This window comes from Coenobita brevimanus, chromosome 26 (assembly GCF_032717465.1).
Source record: "Coenobita brevimanus isolate Jiangsu-jjx chromosome 26, ASM3271746v2, whole genome shotgun sequence".
In the NCBI taxonomy this organism is placed as follows: Eukaryota; Metazoa; Arthropoda; class Malacostraca; order Decapoda; family Coenobitidae; genus Coenobita; species Coenobita brevimanus.
Window position 1 is genome coordinate 35,208,139 of NC_136979.1, and position 14,397 is coordinate 35,222,535.

General features: G+C 42.4%; 1 protein-coding gene across 1 annotated transcript in view; it reads left to right on the forward strand.

The window, feature by feature from the left end:
- Positions 1–5,582, forward strand: part of LOC145394003 (uncharacterized) — a 64,142-nt gene extending 58,560 nt beyond the window's left edge. The window contains exons 10-11 of the mRNA XM_080267974.1: positions 2,373–2,492; positions 5,534–5,582. Of these exons, the coding sequence (XP_080124100.1) occupies positions 2,373–2,492; positions 5,534–5,582 (169 nt within the window). The remainder of the gene's footprint in view (positions 1–2,372; positions 2,493–5,533) is intronic.
- Positions 5,583–14,397: the final 8,815 nt, after the last annotated feature.

The following is a 14,397-nucleotide window of genomic DNA, read 5'->3' on the forward strand; positions in this document are numbered from 1 at the left end:
CGAGATGTAGCACTGGCTGTAGTGCGGCGGAGTGGCATACTTCCTGCGGGCTCCGTTGAGGGAAAGAGGGGTGCTTCGCGACGGGGAAACTATGCCCGTTTGGTTCGGGCCCTCTCCGCACCTCCCTGTGGTCTCCCTTTGGTGCTGGTTTTTTAGTCAGTTGTCTTGTGGATATAGCCTGACTCAGACAAGGATGAATAGGCCCTCCAACAGTCTTTGTGAATGACTACCCAGATGAATATATTTCTGGCAGAGCAGAATTAATGTAGCTGTGTCACTGCCTTTCATGGGCACCGCAGATGTTTTTTTAGAATCACACTCAGTTCCTTCACATATGACCTCTGTTGTATTTTCTTTTCCCAGACTTAGAGTCATCAGTTTCAAAATATTTACCCGGGCCATCGATAGGCTCTTGATTCTGTAGCCAGTGAAGACAAATGTCCCCACAGAAAGTCTTCCAACCTGCTGGTTTCAGAATGGACATAGATGTTGCCCTCACAAAATCTTTGGTTCCAAATCTTTTCAAGATATGTACTCATTAACATAATTACAGGCATACCTTGGTTTAACGATGCAGTTGGTTAAGTAAAAACCCATTACTAAGTGTGGTATTGTATCTTAGGATAGAACATATACCTTAAATTATAGGGATGTGTTTTTGAGTCATGGGTCCCCCCCCCCCCAACCAAGTCCTAAATCCACCCAAATGAGTCCAAAAACAAGTTTATAGATACCGGTAACTTAAACCCCCAGGTAGCTTTAAAACAAGTTAAACTAAGCTGAAAAGCATTTTATAACTCATCTAAACCCAAAAGTAAAATCTGAAAATCATCTGTCTATCTATTGCCAGACGCCATAATCCCGTAAGGGGTGGCCATTTGACTTTGAGTTATTTGTTTTACGGGGAGGGGCACTAACCCTCCACCAACCCACATAGGGAGCACGTATGGTTTGGTTATATGGTTACCACCCAGCGTTGTAAATTGTTTCTCAGCTTACAGGAAACCGTTTGGCTTGTCACTCAATGTAAAGCCACCTGTAAAGGGAAGAAAAGCAATAAGACAGGAAAGATGGGAGAAATAGGAAGAGATGAGGGCAGGCACAGAAAAAGAATGATAAAGGCTAAGGAAGAAGTAGACAGCACTACATCAAGTGAGTGGATAATGGTTGCCACCACCTACCAATCCTATATTATCCTCTTTGGGGTGTAGGGACCCGAGAGTGGAGTGCCAGTGTATTGGTGGGTTGCAGTGAGTCTGTTCATTAGTCCTACAGTAGTTCTGGAGATGTACCAGTGCTGTATTAAGGGAATTTGTTGCATCGGTCATTATTGTGCCCTGTCCTAGGAATCCTCCAGTGAGATGGCTGGGACAGAATAGCTGCTAGGTTGCTCTGTAAAGTTTAATATGTTGAGGGTATTATTATTATTATTACTATTATTATTATTATTATTATTTTTTTTTTTACTGTATTATTATTTATTCATTTATCCATCCATCCATCATCCAATCCTATGTTGCCCCATGAGGAGCTTAGGAGCCCGGGGCTAGGCAAGTTTGTCCTGATGTTTAAGATGAGAGTGACCAACCTCACTCATCCCTGAGTGGCATTACGTGAGCAGTAAACTCCAACCACTCCTTGGATATAAACCTGCATCTGCTCCTATTGGAGCACGTTAATTACTCACCAAACCACCAGGTGCCATAATTTGGTTATATGGTTACCACGCAGCATAGTAAATGGTTTCCTGGTGTACAGGAAACCATTTGTCATATCACTTAGTGTAGAGTCACCCATAGGCAGAAGGAAGAGGAAAGAATGAAGGAAAGGCAGACAAAAGAGGAAGTGTACAGTCACCCATAGTCAGAAGGAAGAGGATTGAATGAAGGAAAGAAAAACAGAAGAGAAAAGAAGGAAGAGAGGAAAGGGCAGACACCCAAAGCAGCGCTACATCGAGTGAGTGGATGGTGAGTGCTTCCACTCACTACATATTATTATTATTTTTAGTATTAGTATTATTATGAAGGAAAGAAAAACAGAAGAGGAAGGAAGGAAGAGAGGAAAGGGCAGACACCCAAAGCAGCACTGCATCGAGTGAGTGGATGGTGACCACCTCCACCCACTACATTTACTGTTATTATTATTATTATTATTACTATTATTATTATTATATTATTGTAGCTGTGGTATTTAAAGTTTACAGCTCTATCAGATTTGCAAGTAGTTCATTGAAAGTGATTGTACAGTACTGTACATGGGGATAGTTTACTGAGTGATGTGATTTATTTTTATCCTGTGACATTAAACTGCCATTCTAACAGTACTTATGATATATTTGGTTGTGTTGGTTCTCACTGCAGTGTCACTTTCAGAGTGGTGGATGTTTGGACAGTGGAGATGCTGGGAGTGGTTAGAGAAGCCTTGTGGAGTCCTGGAATGTGGTGGTGCAAGATTAATGACAAGACAGGCAACCAGATATGGAAGATGGATTGGTGATAGGGTGCAGTGATGTGTGAGATTGATAAAGGTTGAGCGGGAAGCATCACGGAAACTAGTTGACTTGCACAGCAACACTGCATGAACTGTCTTCCCCACATATATCACCATCAACAGTACACCATGGGTAAGAACTTCACTTCTTCATTATAATTTTTTAGCACTTGCTACCAGTTGTGAGATGGGAAAACAGGTCTTGGTGATTGACTTTACTCATTGATATTATGTGACAAGGATATATCACCTAGCACTTTGTTGCAAACAGCCTTATATCTTCAACAGCACAGGCTGGGAAGAGAATGTACCTGGGGTTTGCTTTCTCCTCTGATTCATGTTCTTATAGATCCAAGAGTTTTGTTAAAGATCTTCCCCCACCCCTTGTGACTATGGGAAGCTGGGTTAGGATGTTAAGTTGAGATGTACATAAAGTTTGTTTCCAAAGGCTTAGTAGTTTTCTGTCATAGAATACGGTAACATTGCTACTTCATACTTCACTGTCTGGTCTGCTCACTAATAAACATAGGCTACACTATATTGTGGTTTAGCCAGTAGGAATATAGACTATTCTGCTAGTGTATGATGTTATCAACTTGATATGGTGCAAAATTGTATTGCGGTAATATCTTAACTCCTTGAGGGTGAGTGGCTTCCCCCCCCCCCCCCCAGCTTAAGGCAGACTTTTCAGATTGGAATTGTTGTGCTACCCATCTCTGATCAAGCAGACATATTAACCACAGGCAGTTCACCGCTCCAGCAGGATAATCCCAAGTATTGAACTGATGTTCCATGTGGCTGAAGGCACCCCACCACAGTGAGGCACTGGATGGTTGTTTCCTGGGTGGATGCTGTTTTTGCATCTCCACCCAGTTAACAGGGGCACCATAGCAGGCTCCACATCACCCCTTTATTTGGTTTGGGTTATTATCCAGTTATAATGGTTTCCCAGGTTACAGGAAACCATTAGGCTTGTCACTCACTGTAAAACCATCTGAAATGAAAAGAAGATTAATAAATAGTGTCAGAAAGGGTAGAAATGGAAAAAGAGGAGGACAGACATAGTAAAATAATGATAGACATGAACTGAGTCAGTGATGGGCACACCCACCTGCCACCATCAAATTGGAGTGGTTAGATATAAGCATAATAATCCTCACAGTACAAAGTATAGACTTTATATTGGAGTGGTCAGATACAACTTTAATATTCCTCATGAATACAGGTCTCATTTTACCTTGGTGCCAGCATATTTCTCATCTACTGCTGATCTCTTCCTCCTCTTCCTCTCAGTGCCAACCCCTCTCATTTCCTCTTTAACTCTGAGTCCTAGACTCTCCTCCCTCACTGCCAGTTTCCTCCTCCTCCCTCCCTCAGTGGAGACTTGCTTCTCTATGCCAAATGCCAGCTGCCCCCTCTCCCTTCCAGTGCCAGCAATCTCGTTCCTCCCTCCCTTCCCTGTTGAGTCTCCTCCTCCTCCTTCTCCTCCTCCTCTGTAGTGTTATTCTCTTCTTCCTCCTCCTCCTCTTTTCTCAGTGCCATCCTCCTATTCATCTTCTCTCGGTGCCATCCTGTTTCTCCTCCTCCTCCCCAGTGCTATTCTCTTCCTCCTCCTCCTCGTCTTCTCTTAGTGCCATCCACTTCTTCCTCTTCTAGTGCCATTCTTTTCCTCCTCCTCTCTTTTCAGTGCCATTCTCTCCCTCCTCCTCTTCTCAGTGCCATTCTCTCCCTCCTCTTCTTCTCAGTGCCATCCTCTGCTCCTTTCCTCATCTCCCAGTGCCACTTTCTTCCTCCTCTTCTCAGTACCATCCTCTTCCTCCCCCTCCACTTCTCTCAGTGCCATTCTCCTTCTCCTTTTCCTCCTCCTCCTCCTTTTCCTCCTCCTCCTCCTTTTCCTCCTCCTCCTCCTTCTCCACTTCTTTCAGTGCCATTGTCTTCCTCCTCCTCCTCTCCTCACAGTGCCATCCTCTTCCTCTTTGTCCCCCTCTCCTCATAGTACCATCCCCCTCCTCCTCCTCTCTGTGCCATTCTCTTCCTCCTTCTCTTCTATTAGTGCCATCTTCTTTCTCCTCTTCCTCTTCTCTGGGTGCCATTCTCTTCCTCCTCCTCTTCCTTTTCTCAATGTCTTTCTCTTCCGTCTCTTCTCTCAGTGCCATCATCTTCCTCCTCTTCTTCCTTGTCTCTCAGCACCATCCTCCTCCTTCTCCTCTTCTCAGTGCAATCCTCTACCTCTTCCTTCATTTCTCAGTGTCAACATCTTCCTTCTCCTCCTCCTTTCAGTGCCAGCCTCTTCCTTCTCCTCCTCATCTCAGTGCCATCCTCTTCCTCCTTCTCCTCTTTTTCTCTCAGTGCCATTCTCCTCCTCTTCTTCTCTCAGTGCCATCACCCTCCTCCTCTTCTCTCAGTGCCATTCTCCTCCTCCTCCTCTTCTCTCAGTGCCATCATCCTCCTCCTCCTCCAACTCTTCACTCAGTGCCATCCTCCTCCTCGTCTCTTAATGCCTTCATTATCCTCCTCCTCCTCTTCTCTCAGTGCCATGATCTTCCTTCTTCTCAGTGCCAGCTTCTTCCTTCTCTTCTCAGTGTCCTCCTCCTCCTCCTCTCCCCCCCCTTCCCCCCACCATCTTCTTCCTCCAGCTGCTCCTCCTCCTCGTCTTCCCTTGGTGTGAGACTCTTCCACTTCCTCCCTTCTCAGTGCCAGCTTTTTTTGTCGTCCTCCGTATCAGTGCAGCGTTGCGTGCATGCCTGTGGTTGATGAGTTGGAAAAAAACATGGGGCAGTGGCTTATTATTATTATTATTGTTGTTATTATTGTTATTATTATTATTATTACTACCACTACTACTACTACTACTATCATCATTAACATCATCATCTTATTGTGTGTTAGATTGATAGACATTTATTAAAGGTCATTATCTCCCTCTACAGTTGATTTTCCACCGTTTCAACTTTCCCCAAGCTGTAGTAGTTGTTGTAGCCCCAGGCTGTAGTAGTTGTTGTGGCCCCAGGCTCATCTGAAATGTAAACTTGGTGGACTGCAGGTGTGAAGTTGCCTTCTGCTGTAGTCTGCCATCTGACTTCTGGGATTAAGGAAGTACTTGAGTCATGTTTGTATGACCTGGGAATTGAGCCAGACAAATGACATGAAATGAATCTGTTTATTTTAGGCATCCTGAACCAGTATTTGTATTGTAGGTTTCCTGCATTAGTAGTTGCAACCCCAGGCTCACCAGAACATAACCCAGTGGACTGCAGGCCAAAGCTTATGTGGGTCTCCATTCTCCTGTTAGGGGAAAGGGATGGTAATGAGAAACATTTATATAATCAGGCAGCTCCTTTGTCTGGTTGTATCAGTGTCACCACTAGAAGACCTTCCTCTCCAGCATGAGTATTATAAGGGTTAATTAAGTTCTGTGTTGAACTCTTCCACACAATGGAGGGTTAATTTATCAACAGACCTGAGAATATCTCCCAAAAGCTTGTAATTTTTCAGAGGCCACCAGTACTAATGGTGCTGCTCTTCCTGTTACTGCTAGGGTGGGTGTTGCTGCTGCCGCTGCTACATCAGCGATTAGTGCTGTTGCAGCATCTGGTGTACATGCTGCTGCTTCTGTCTTCATGGCATGGCCTGGAGGGCACTGACCACTTTAAATCCCATGGGGAACGCCCTCCAACTGGCCTGAAGATTTTCACAGAACTGCTCCATCTTTGGCCACTCCAGTCTTCGATTCCTAGCTATGCTCGTGTAGCTACAATTACAGCAGCTCCTACTTCTACTCTACTGCTGCTACCACACATTGCACATTGTGTGGTTTGTCCACCTTGACTTGGCTGAGATTTTTGTTCTCCGGCAGCCTAATTCCCATAACTTAGTTGCAGAATAAGGCAAGAATAACATACTGTGACCCTGCATCCATTGCATATCACTTTGAAGCCAAGTTGATGTGGACAGAGTATGTTAACAGTTGCTCCCCTACTTAGGAAATTTTTATTGAGAATTCCTCACCCCATCCTTGGGTGGGAAAAGGAGGTTGGACTGATGATGATAATTGTGACCATGTGACATTATTTCACCACTATGGTACTTAAGGCCAATTATTTCACCTAGATACTCATTTTACATGTTAATCAGTGGCAAAGATAATGATGATGCAGTGCCAGGAATCAGTCCCTGGCACTGTCAGGCTGGGAGCTTCATAGCACCAGTACCAGTGACAAAGCTGGTCGATAATCAAATGTTTTGAAGTGGGAGAGCAACTGTCTCTATCCCATCTAACACTAGATAGCTTTATTCAGCTGAGAGTGCTTCTTTCGGGTCTAACGATAATGATGATCTTTACTTTTAACTATTTAGTCCGTGCTCAGTTGTCATAGTTCTTCACCTTAATGGTCCAGGTTTTTGTCTGTACAAGCTATTTTCATGTAGCTCAATGGTAGAATAACACAGTACTCCAGATCTACATCCTTTATTGTACTGCTTCATAATTGGCATTATTTTATTTTCTAAACTATTACTGAAATGGTAATTGTAGGTCAGGTTAAAGTAACAAGAGCATAATAATCAAATTCCCTGGATATTCCAGTACCAGTAGAACCTAGATAAAGTTCTACAACCATTCCAGTTCACTTTATGATTAGCATCAGCCTACTTGCCAATATTGCAACAACTCAGCATTGTTTTAAGTTGGTAAACAGGTAGGCACATGTAAATAGATAGATACATAGATAAAACATATTACATTGATACACGTAGATACATTGCTAGTTAAAAAGTTGGTAGATAAATTGCTAGAATTTTTGAGAAAGAAAGAGTTAGAATTATGAGGTAGACAGAAAGATTCCCCAGGTTATTTTTTATGCTTGTCTTAGTACAGTATTTCTCTCAGTTGAATGTCTGGTACTAGTGTGGTTAAAGTGGCCTCTTTGTGGCTGTGGTGATTTCCTAACATGTTTCTCAGCAAGCCTCCTATGCCATAGAGAAGACATCCCAGTGAATTATGCGGGTGATAATTGTCATTATTAGCTGTATTATTATTTTTATTACATAATGTACAGTCAACACAAAACATTGTATAGCCTGTGGTTTGCCTAGTTATTTCATTTCAGGCACTTTTCATTAGCTTACTGGATTAGCATACTTACTGGTATATATTGCAACCTCCCAAATCTGATGATCAGTTTTCTAAAATCCTCCACTTATGGTACCAATATGCTTTTTCATTCAAATTTCCCTTCAGCATTATCTGTGTTTGAAATTATTCACTGAACTTTCCGAGATCACTGCTGCGTTTTCTATTCCAATTTTCTGTTCCAATCAAATATACATCATCTAATCCTGTGTTGCCCCATGAGGTTCTTAAGAGCCTGGGGCAAGGCGAGTTAGTCGTGACATTTAAGATGAGAGTTACCAGCCTCACTCATCCCTGAGTGGCATTAGGCTTCGTGAGCAATAAACCCCAACCACCCCTTGGATATAAACCGACACTGGCTCAGTCTGGCTGGAGTGCCTTAATTACCCACTAAAGCACCAGGCACCATAGTTTGGTTATAAGGTTACCACCCAGCATAGTAAATGGTTTCCTGGTGTACAGGAAACCATTTGGCTTGTCACTCGGTGTACAGTCACCTGTAGACAGAAGAAAGAGGAAAGAAAGAAGGAAGGATGAGAGGAAAGGGCAGCCACCTGAATGCAGCACTACATTGAGTAAGTGGATGGTGAGTGCAATCACCCACACCAATTGACCCTGAAATGTAGGCATTACTCCTTCGAGAAGTATTGAGATTGGTTTTGATGTATTTTTTAGTCTTCTTGCAGTGATTGTCATATGTACATATTTATTATTGTCATGTAATAGTGACGCACTGCACAGTCGGCCACAGGAGACTCATAGTCCTCGTTATGGAAGATTTTAATATACAGCTGGTCAATTTTGGTACGGTCTTCACTCTCTACTTCATTTCCCCTAAGCCTGTGACCTTCAGTCAGTTAAATGAAATGTGTGCAGGAATCTCAAAATGAATGGATCTTGAATTTAGCTCTCATTTGTTAGTTTTATTCTTGGAGCGTACAACTTTCAGTCGTCCGGCTGTTGGGTCCATCTTGGGGGGGGTTGCCTGACTAGCACTTAGAAATGCAAAAAAAAAAATACATCTTTAAGTTGATGTCCTTTCATTTATGTTGGTAGTCATGAGCCTCTTGAGTTGTTGCCCTTCATTTATAGAAAATATTAATGAGCATCCTGAACTGTTTTCCCGTGGCTGACTGTACGTTTTCTTATATAGCCTCATAGAGGGGCTGGGGGGGTAGCACTGCAGTAACTGAGAAAATTCACCATCCAACATGGCTTGGACTGATTTATGATGGATAAACGGGGGGATAGTGACAAGCCAAATGGTTTCCTGTACACCAGGAAACCATATATTATGCTGGGTGGTAACCATATAACCTAAATATGGCGCCTGGTGGTTTAGTGGGTAATTAAGGCGCTCCAGTCGGATTGAGCTGGTGCAGGTTTATATCCAAGGGGTGGTTGCGGTTACTGCTCACGTCATGCCACTCAGGGATGAGTGAGGCTGGTCACTCGTCTTAAATATCAGGAGTACGGGCTACTCTACTTCTCATGGGGCAACACAGGATAAGATGATTTTTTTTTTCTTTGCACATCTGTTCTTATTCTTTTCAAATGGTGTGGGAAAATGTGCCTTTATCCTACCATATACAGCATTGTTAATAACTGTATGGAAGTATTTTAATGTGCTCCATTGGATTGAAATATTTTCTTAGACTGTGTAAGTTTCATATAACAATGAACTAAGAACTCCGTTTTCAGGGTTTTTTAATTTTTTTTTTTTTATGCTTTTCTGAAAGAACTATTATCCCTGTCTTTTCATAATGTCTGTTGACTCAAAATAGCTCAGAAACCTGCACTTAACCCGCCATGTGCCAGTGCCGTTTGAAAACGGTCTAACAAAAATCTGTGGTCAGTGCCAGTGCCATTTTAAAACTGTTTAAAATTAAACCATTCACTATGACTTCATTTTTCAAGATTTGCAGGTAAAAATTGGCAGGCATGTATGTTAACTGCTCTTCTATCATGCCTCAGGCAGTCAAGGCCATACACCCACTCACTTCCCCCCTCACACTCACTCTGCCTGTGTGCCTCACCCAGTGCTGTATATAGTGAAGGCATGTAAATATTTTCACCTAAATATATAGTGAAATCAAGTTGTAAATATTTTCTTGCAAGTGTAAGAACTGTACATAGTGATGTCAAGCTGTAAATACGGTCTTGTAAGTGCCAGGACTGTTCATAGTGAAGTCAGGTAGTACCTATCTTCAAGTAACTGTAAGACAATGCATTCACAGCAAGAAAGACATGCAAATTGTGACAGACGTTGAAGTAATAAGTAATCAGAAAAGTGTACTGAACATTGCGATACCCTCCCAACATAAATACCTGAGTCTACTTTACATAGAAAACGGCTTTCTCTCACCTACGTGGCGAGCGTGAGAGAATGGGAACACTTGTATACAAGTATGTAGGACTTGATAAAACCCATTTCTGAGCTTCGGTGAGTATTTTTATGGTGATATTCGTTGTTTTTCACATTGAAATCTATCATTTTAGCCAATAAAAAAAGGTAAAAAAATGGCCGACACGGAGGTGACCAGTAGGGCTAAAAATAGCTGTCATGCAGTGGGTTTAATGTCATACCGATTATTTTTCCTAGTAGGTAATACTATGATCACTGTATTCCCCGCCTTGTGTTGAGCACCGGGGTATAATGCTCACCCATGATATGGCAAGGGGTATATATATATATATATATATATATATATATATATATATATATATAGATAGATAGATGCATACATACATACATACATACATATTTAAACCTGTGAAAGTAGTTTCCATTTGGTCTAAATGCAAGTTTTGTGTGTGTGTGTGGGAGCTGGGGGTCAAGTGAGAGATCATGTACTGCTTTCTGTAATTCATCCACTCTGACTTGACTGGGATTTTCATCCTTTTGCAGCTTACATCCCATAGTTCAATGGCAGAATGATGCATGTCTGTGGCTCTTTTCCATCCATAAATAAGACATGTGTGAGTGAGTGACATTATGGGGCAGTGGTCTAGTGAGAGGTCATGTACTACTGGTACTTTCTATATTTTATCCTCTTTGACTGGTGTGGGATTTTCATCATTTTGCAGCTTATTTCCAATAGCTCATTGGCAGAATAATGCAGTTCTGTGGATCTTTTCTTCCTTTGATAAGACTTTTCATAAATAGCACTGTGTTTTAGTTTTAATATCTGGTTTCAGCTCAGTATTCAGTATGGAGAGAGAACAGTTTCACATTAGTTAAAGTGAACAGAGTGTAGGTGGTCTGAATAGCTGGTAAAGAGGTACGTAGAGTGAGGGTGAGAAAGAGACAGCCTCATTAATTCTGTGGAGGTCTTGTTGAGGTGTGGTCATGGTTTAGGATATTTACATGTTCAGGTGGTGGTGTGATGGAGCCCAGTTTGGCTCTGCATAATTGTCATTTAATTAAACTTGTTTCAGAGATTCCATCTGCTGTCCGTAAATGTACTCTTTTCATTTTAACTTGGCCCAGATTTTTGTCATTGTGTAATTTTTTCATGTTGTGCATTATCAGAAAAGGGTATTGCTACAACTGTACATCCTTTCCCTAGCACTTCCTAGAGCCTAGCACCAGATTCTGCTGTTATTTTGCTGTTACAACTCGGCATTCAAGATGGAGATATGATTATTTTACACCAAGCTAGGGTAAAAGAGTATAATTACTTAATATTTTGAAAGCATCAAGTTTATGAGATGCCTTTGTATGCGGTTCATGGTTTGAGAAAAGGTCACGTACATGTCCAGCGTTAATGAAAGGATATAGGGGGTCTCTATTGGGAGTGACAGATAATAAAGGGAGTTCATGGTGTGTTTGATTTATGTGTCTGGCATGAAAAGAGTGATAGTTGAACGGGATAAGGCTTTCATTCTGCTTTGTGTATGCGGTGTTCTAGCATTGGTGGGTATTGTTAGAGGTTGGCTGCTGTTTGTTGACCTTAAGTGTTTTGAATACATGTGTAGTTCACTGACATAGGGATTAGGATTTATTCATCCCCATGCTAGGCAACTATGGCCTAGCCCTTGTAGGTTACAGGAGCGCGCTACCACTCCTGGCAATGGTGACCCGTCAGAGTCTCGAACTCCCAACCTCGTGATTACGAGTCGGGCACTCTACCTCTGAGCCATTGTGCCCCCAGTTCACTGACAGGACAGTACTGTTAATAAAGAAGGGGGGGAGCATGTAGCTCATGGAAGAAAAGGTTTCATTCTGAATTTCAGTGTTATTGAGGCACCTTGGTATATACCCTAGTATGAATAAGATGAAAATGTATTTAACAAATTTGTTTGAGACCTAAAGGCACCTTTTGTGCATTATTATTTTTTTTTTTTTCCAGTGTATAAGACCACCAAAAAACGTCTTACTCTTATACAGTAATTTATCATTTAACACTAGATATGTTCCTGGAAAGTACTTGTAGATAAAAATTGCTTTAAATGAGGGCTGGGTTACAGCAAGAAAGATATTCTCCTCAGCTCCTCGGTTATCTTAATAATTGTATTTAGGACTGAAAATAATTGTCAAAATGTAAATTTCATAAACTTAAGAAAAATTGTCATTGTTCCAAAATTAAAAGGATTTTATACACCATGTATTTCTTGTAGTTTATATGTATTGCAGTGTTGGTTACTGTATGTATTGTATTAGGTTTCTTTGTAATGCTTCCTTCCCCTTCTGCCCTACCCTGCCCCCTTACCTTGACCTGCCATCCCTTACCCTACTCTGCCTTGACCTCCCATTTCCTACCGTACCCAACCCTGTTCCCTCCCCTGTACTACCTTGACGTATCACCCTGTATTGCATCCAGCCTTGCCTTCCCTTAACCTGCCTGTCTTGCTATTACTAACCACACCCTACCCTGTTCCAGCCATCCCTTCCTTGCCTTGTCTTCTCCCAGCTCAGCCCTGCCATCTACCTGCCATACCTTTTCCTACCCACCTTCCCTTCCTTATCCTGTCCCTTCTTACACTAATGCTTATCTTCCCAACCCTACACTTCCTCTCTCCACACTACCCCATACTATCTTGCCAACCCTACCCTGTCTTTCCATATTCAACCCTCCATTCCTGACCTTGCCTTTTCGTGCTACCCTGCCCTGTCTCACTACCCAACCTTTCCTTGCCTCTCCCTACAATGCTCTGCCACTTTACCCTGTGTCTTCTTACCTTACACTGCCTTTGCCTGCTACAACCTACCTTGCCCTTCTCTACACTGTTACCCGGTCCACCATCTAGGTTTACGATTAGCTCATGGTGCCTTTAAATCTTTTATTAGCTTCTGTGTCAAGACGATTGTCCTCTTTTTTCCAACCCAGTACCCAACCAAGCTTCATCAATCTCCTTCCCGGAGGCTTACCATTCCTCCACCCACGTTAGCAAAATTTACATCCTGTCCACACTTACGCCCTCCTTTTCCAATTTGTATATAACCTTTGCTCTCTCGTTCTTCCTTTACCAATTCCAATGCCCTTCACCTATGTTCTCATACCTCCCACTACTGTTTGCACCTCTGTTATTCCTTACTCCAAATCTTTACTTCACCCCTTGTCCGTGTTCTTATTTTCTTGAACATCTGTCTTCTCATTCTTGTGCTACCCACGTTGACACTGATGGGTCTAAAACATCAAATGGCGCAGGAATTATACTTTTTCCCCTCAATCCAGTCAGTTAACCTTACCCTTTGTTGCTAGCTTATTCACAACAGTATTCTGTACAGTATGTGGTGCCTTACGTTGTAGGCTTTACTCTTATCTTTGTTCTTTTGACTGACTCCCATAGTGCACTTTCCCTTTTGTCTTCCTCCTGCTCTTTACACCCCTTTGTTCATGAGAGTCATATCTTCATATATTAAAGAAAAACATATTTCTGCTTGGTCTCTAGTCATGTATGTATTCCTGGAAATGAACAGGTTGATTCTTTAACTCATTCTGCAATCTCCTCAGGGAATTTTCACTTTTATGCCATTCAGGCCTCTGATTGCCACCTATTACCACTAATAAGTCAAGATGACGGTCCTTCTGGTCTGATATTCCAGGTAATAAACTCCGTGCAGTATAACAGTATGCTTGCAATGCTGCCTTCCTTTCTAGAACAGCTTCGTCCTTGTTGCTGGCTTAGAAATATTCTCTGGCAGTCCCAGTACTTGTCTATAGACCGTATGTAGTAGTTTCTAAAAACAGTTCATATCCTTCACACAATCTAAAATCCCCCCTTTAGTTTCTAATTATCCTCTGCTGTGTCCTTTGTATTCCTTATTGTATCTTCAGATCATGAGAGTGCCATATGATCTTTGCTTTCTGGCACTTTGATTTCATTCACTCCACTACCCTGTTTCAGCTCACCCTTCTCTATCTTTGCATATCCTATTGACCCTGCCTCTCCTTCTTACTCTGCCTTTCCCTAACCTGACTTTCTTCTCTTTACTCTGACTAGTATTTTCCTACTCTACCTTTCTTCTCCTTACCCTATCCTGTCTCAAGTCCTAACATTGCCCTGCCTCTCCCTAAGCTACCCTGTCTCATCGTACATTGCCTTTGCTTAACCAACCTTGCTGCTCACTGCCCTACTTTACCCATCCATACCTTGTCATGCTCAGCCCTGCATCAACCTACAGTCCCCTTCCTCTTGACACTCTCCTGCCTCTTGGTACCCTACCTGCCCTGTCTTCCTGCCTTGCCTCCTTACCATACCCTGCCTCTCCCCACCATACCATCTCCCACCCCCCCTACATCACCTTGTCATACCATGTCCAGCCTTTCCCC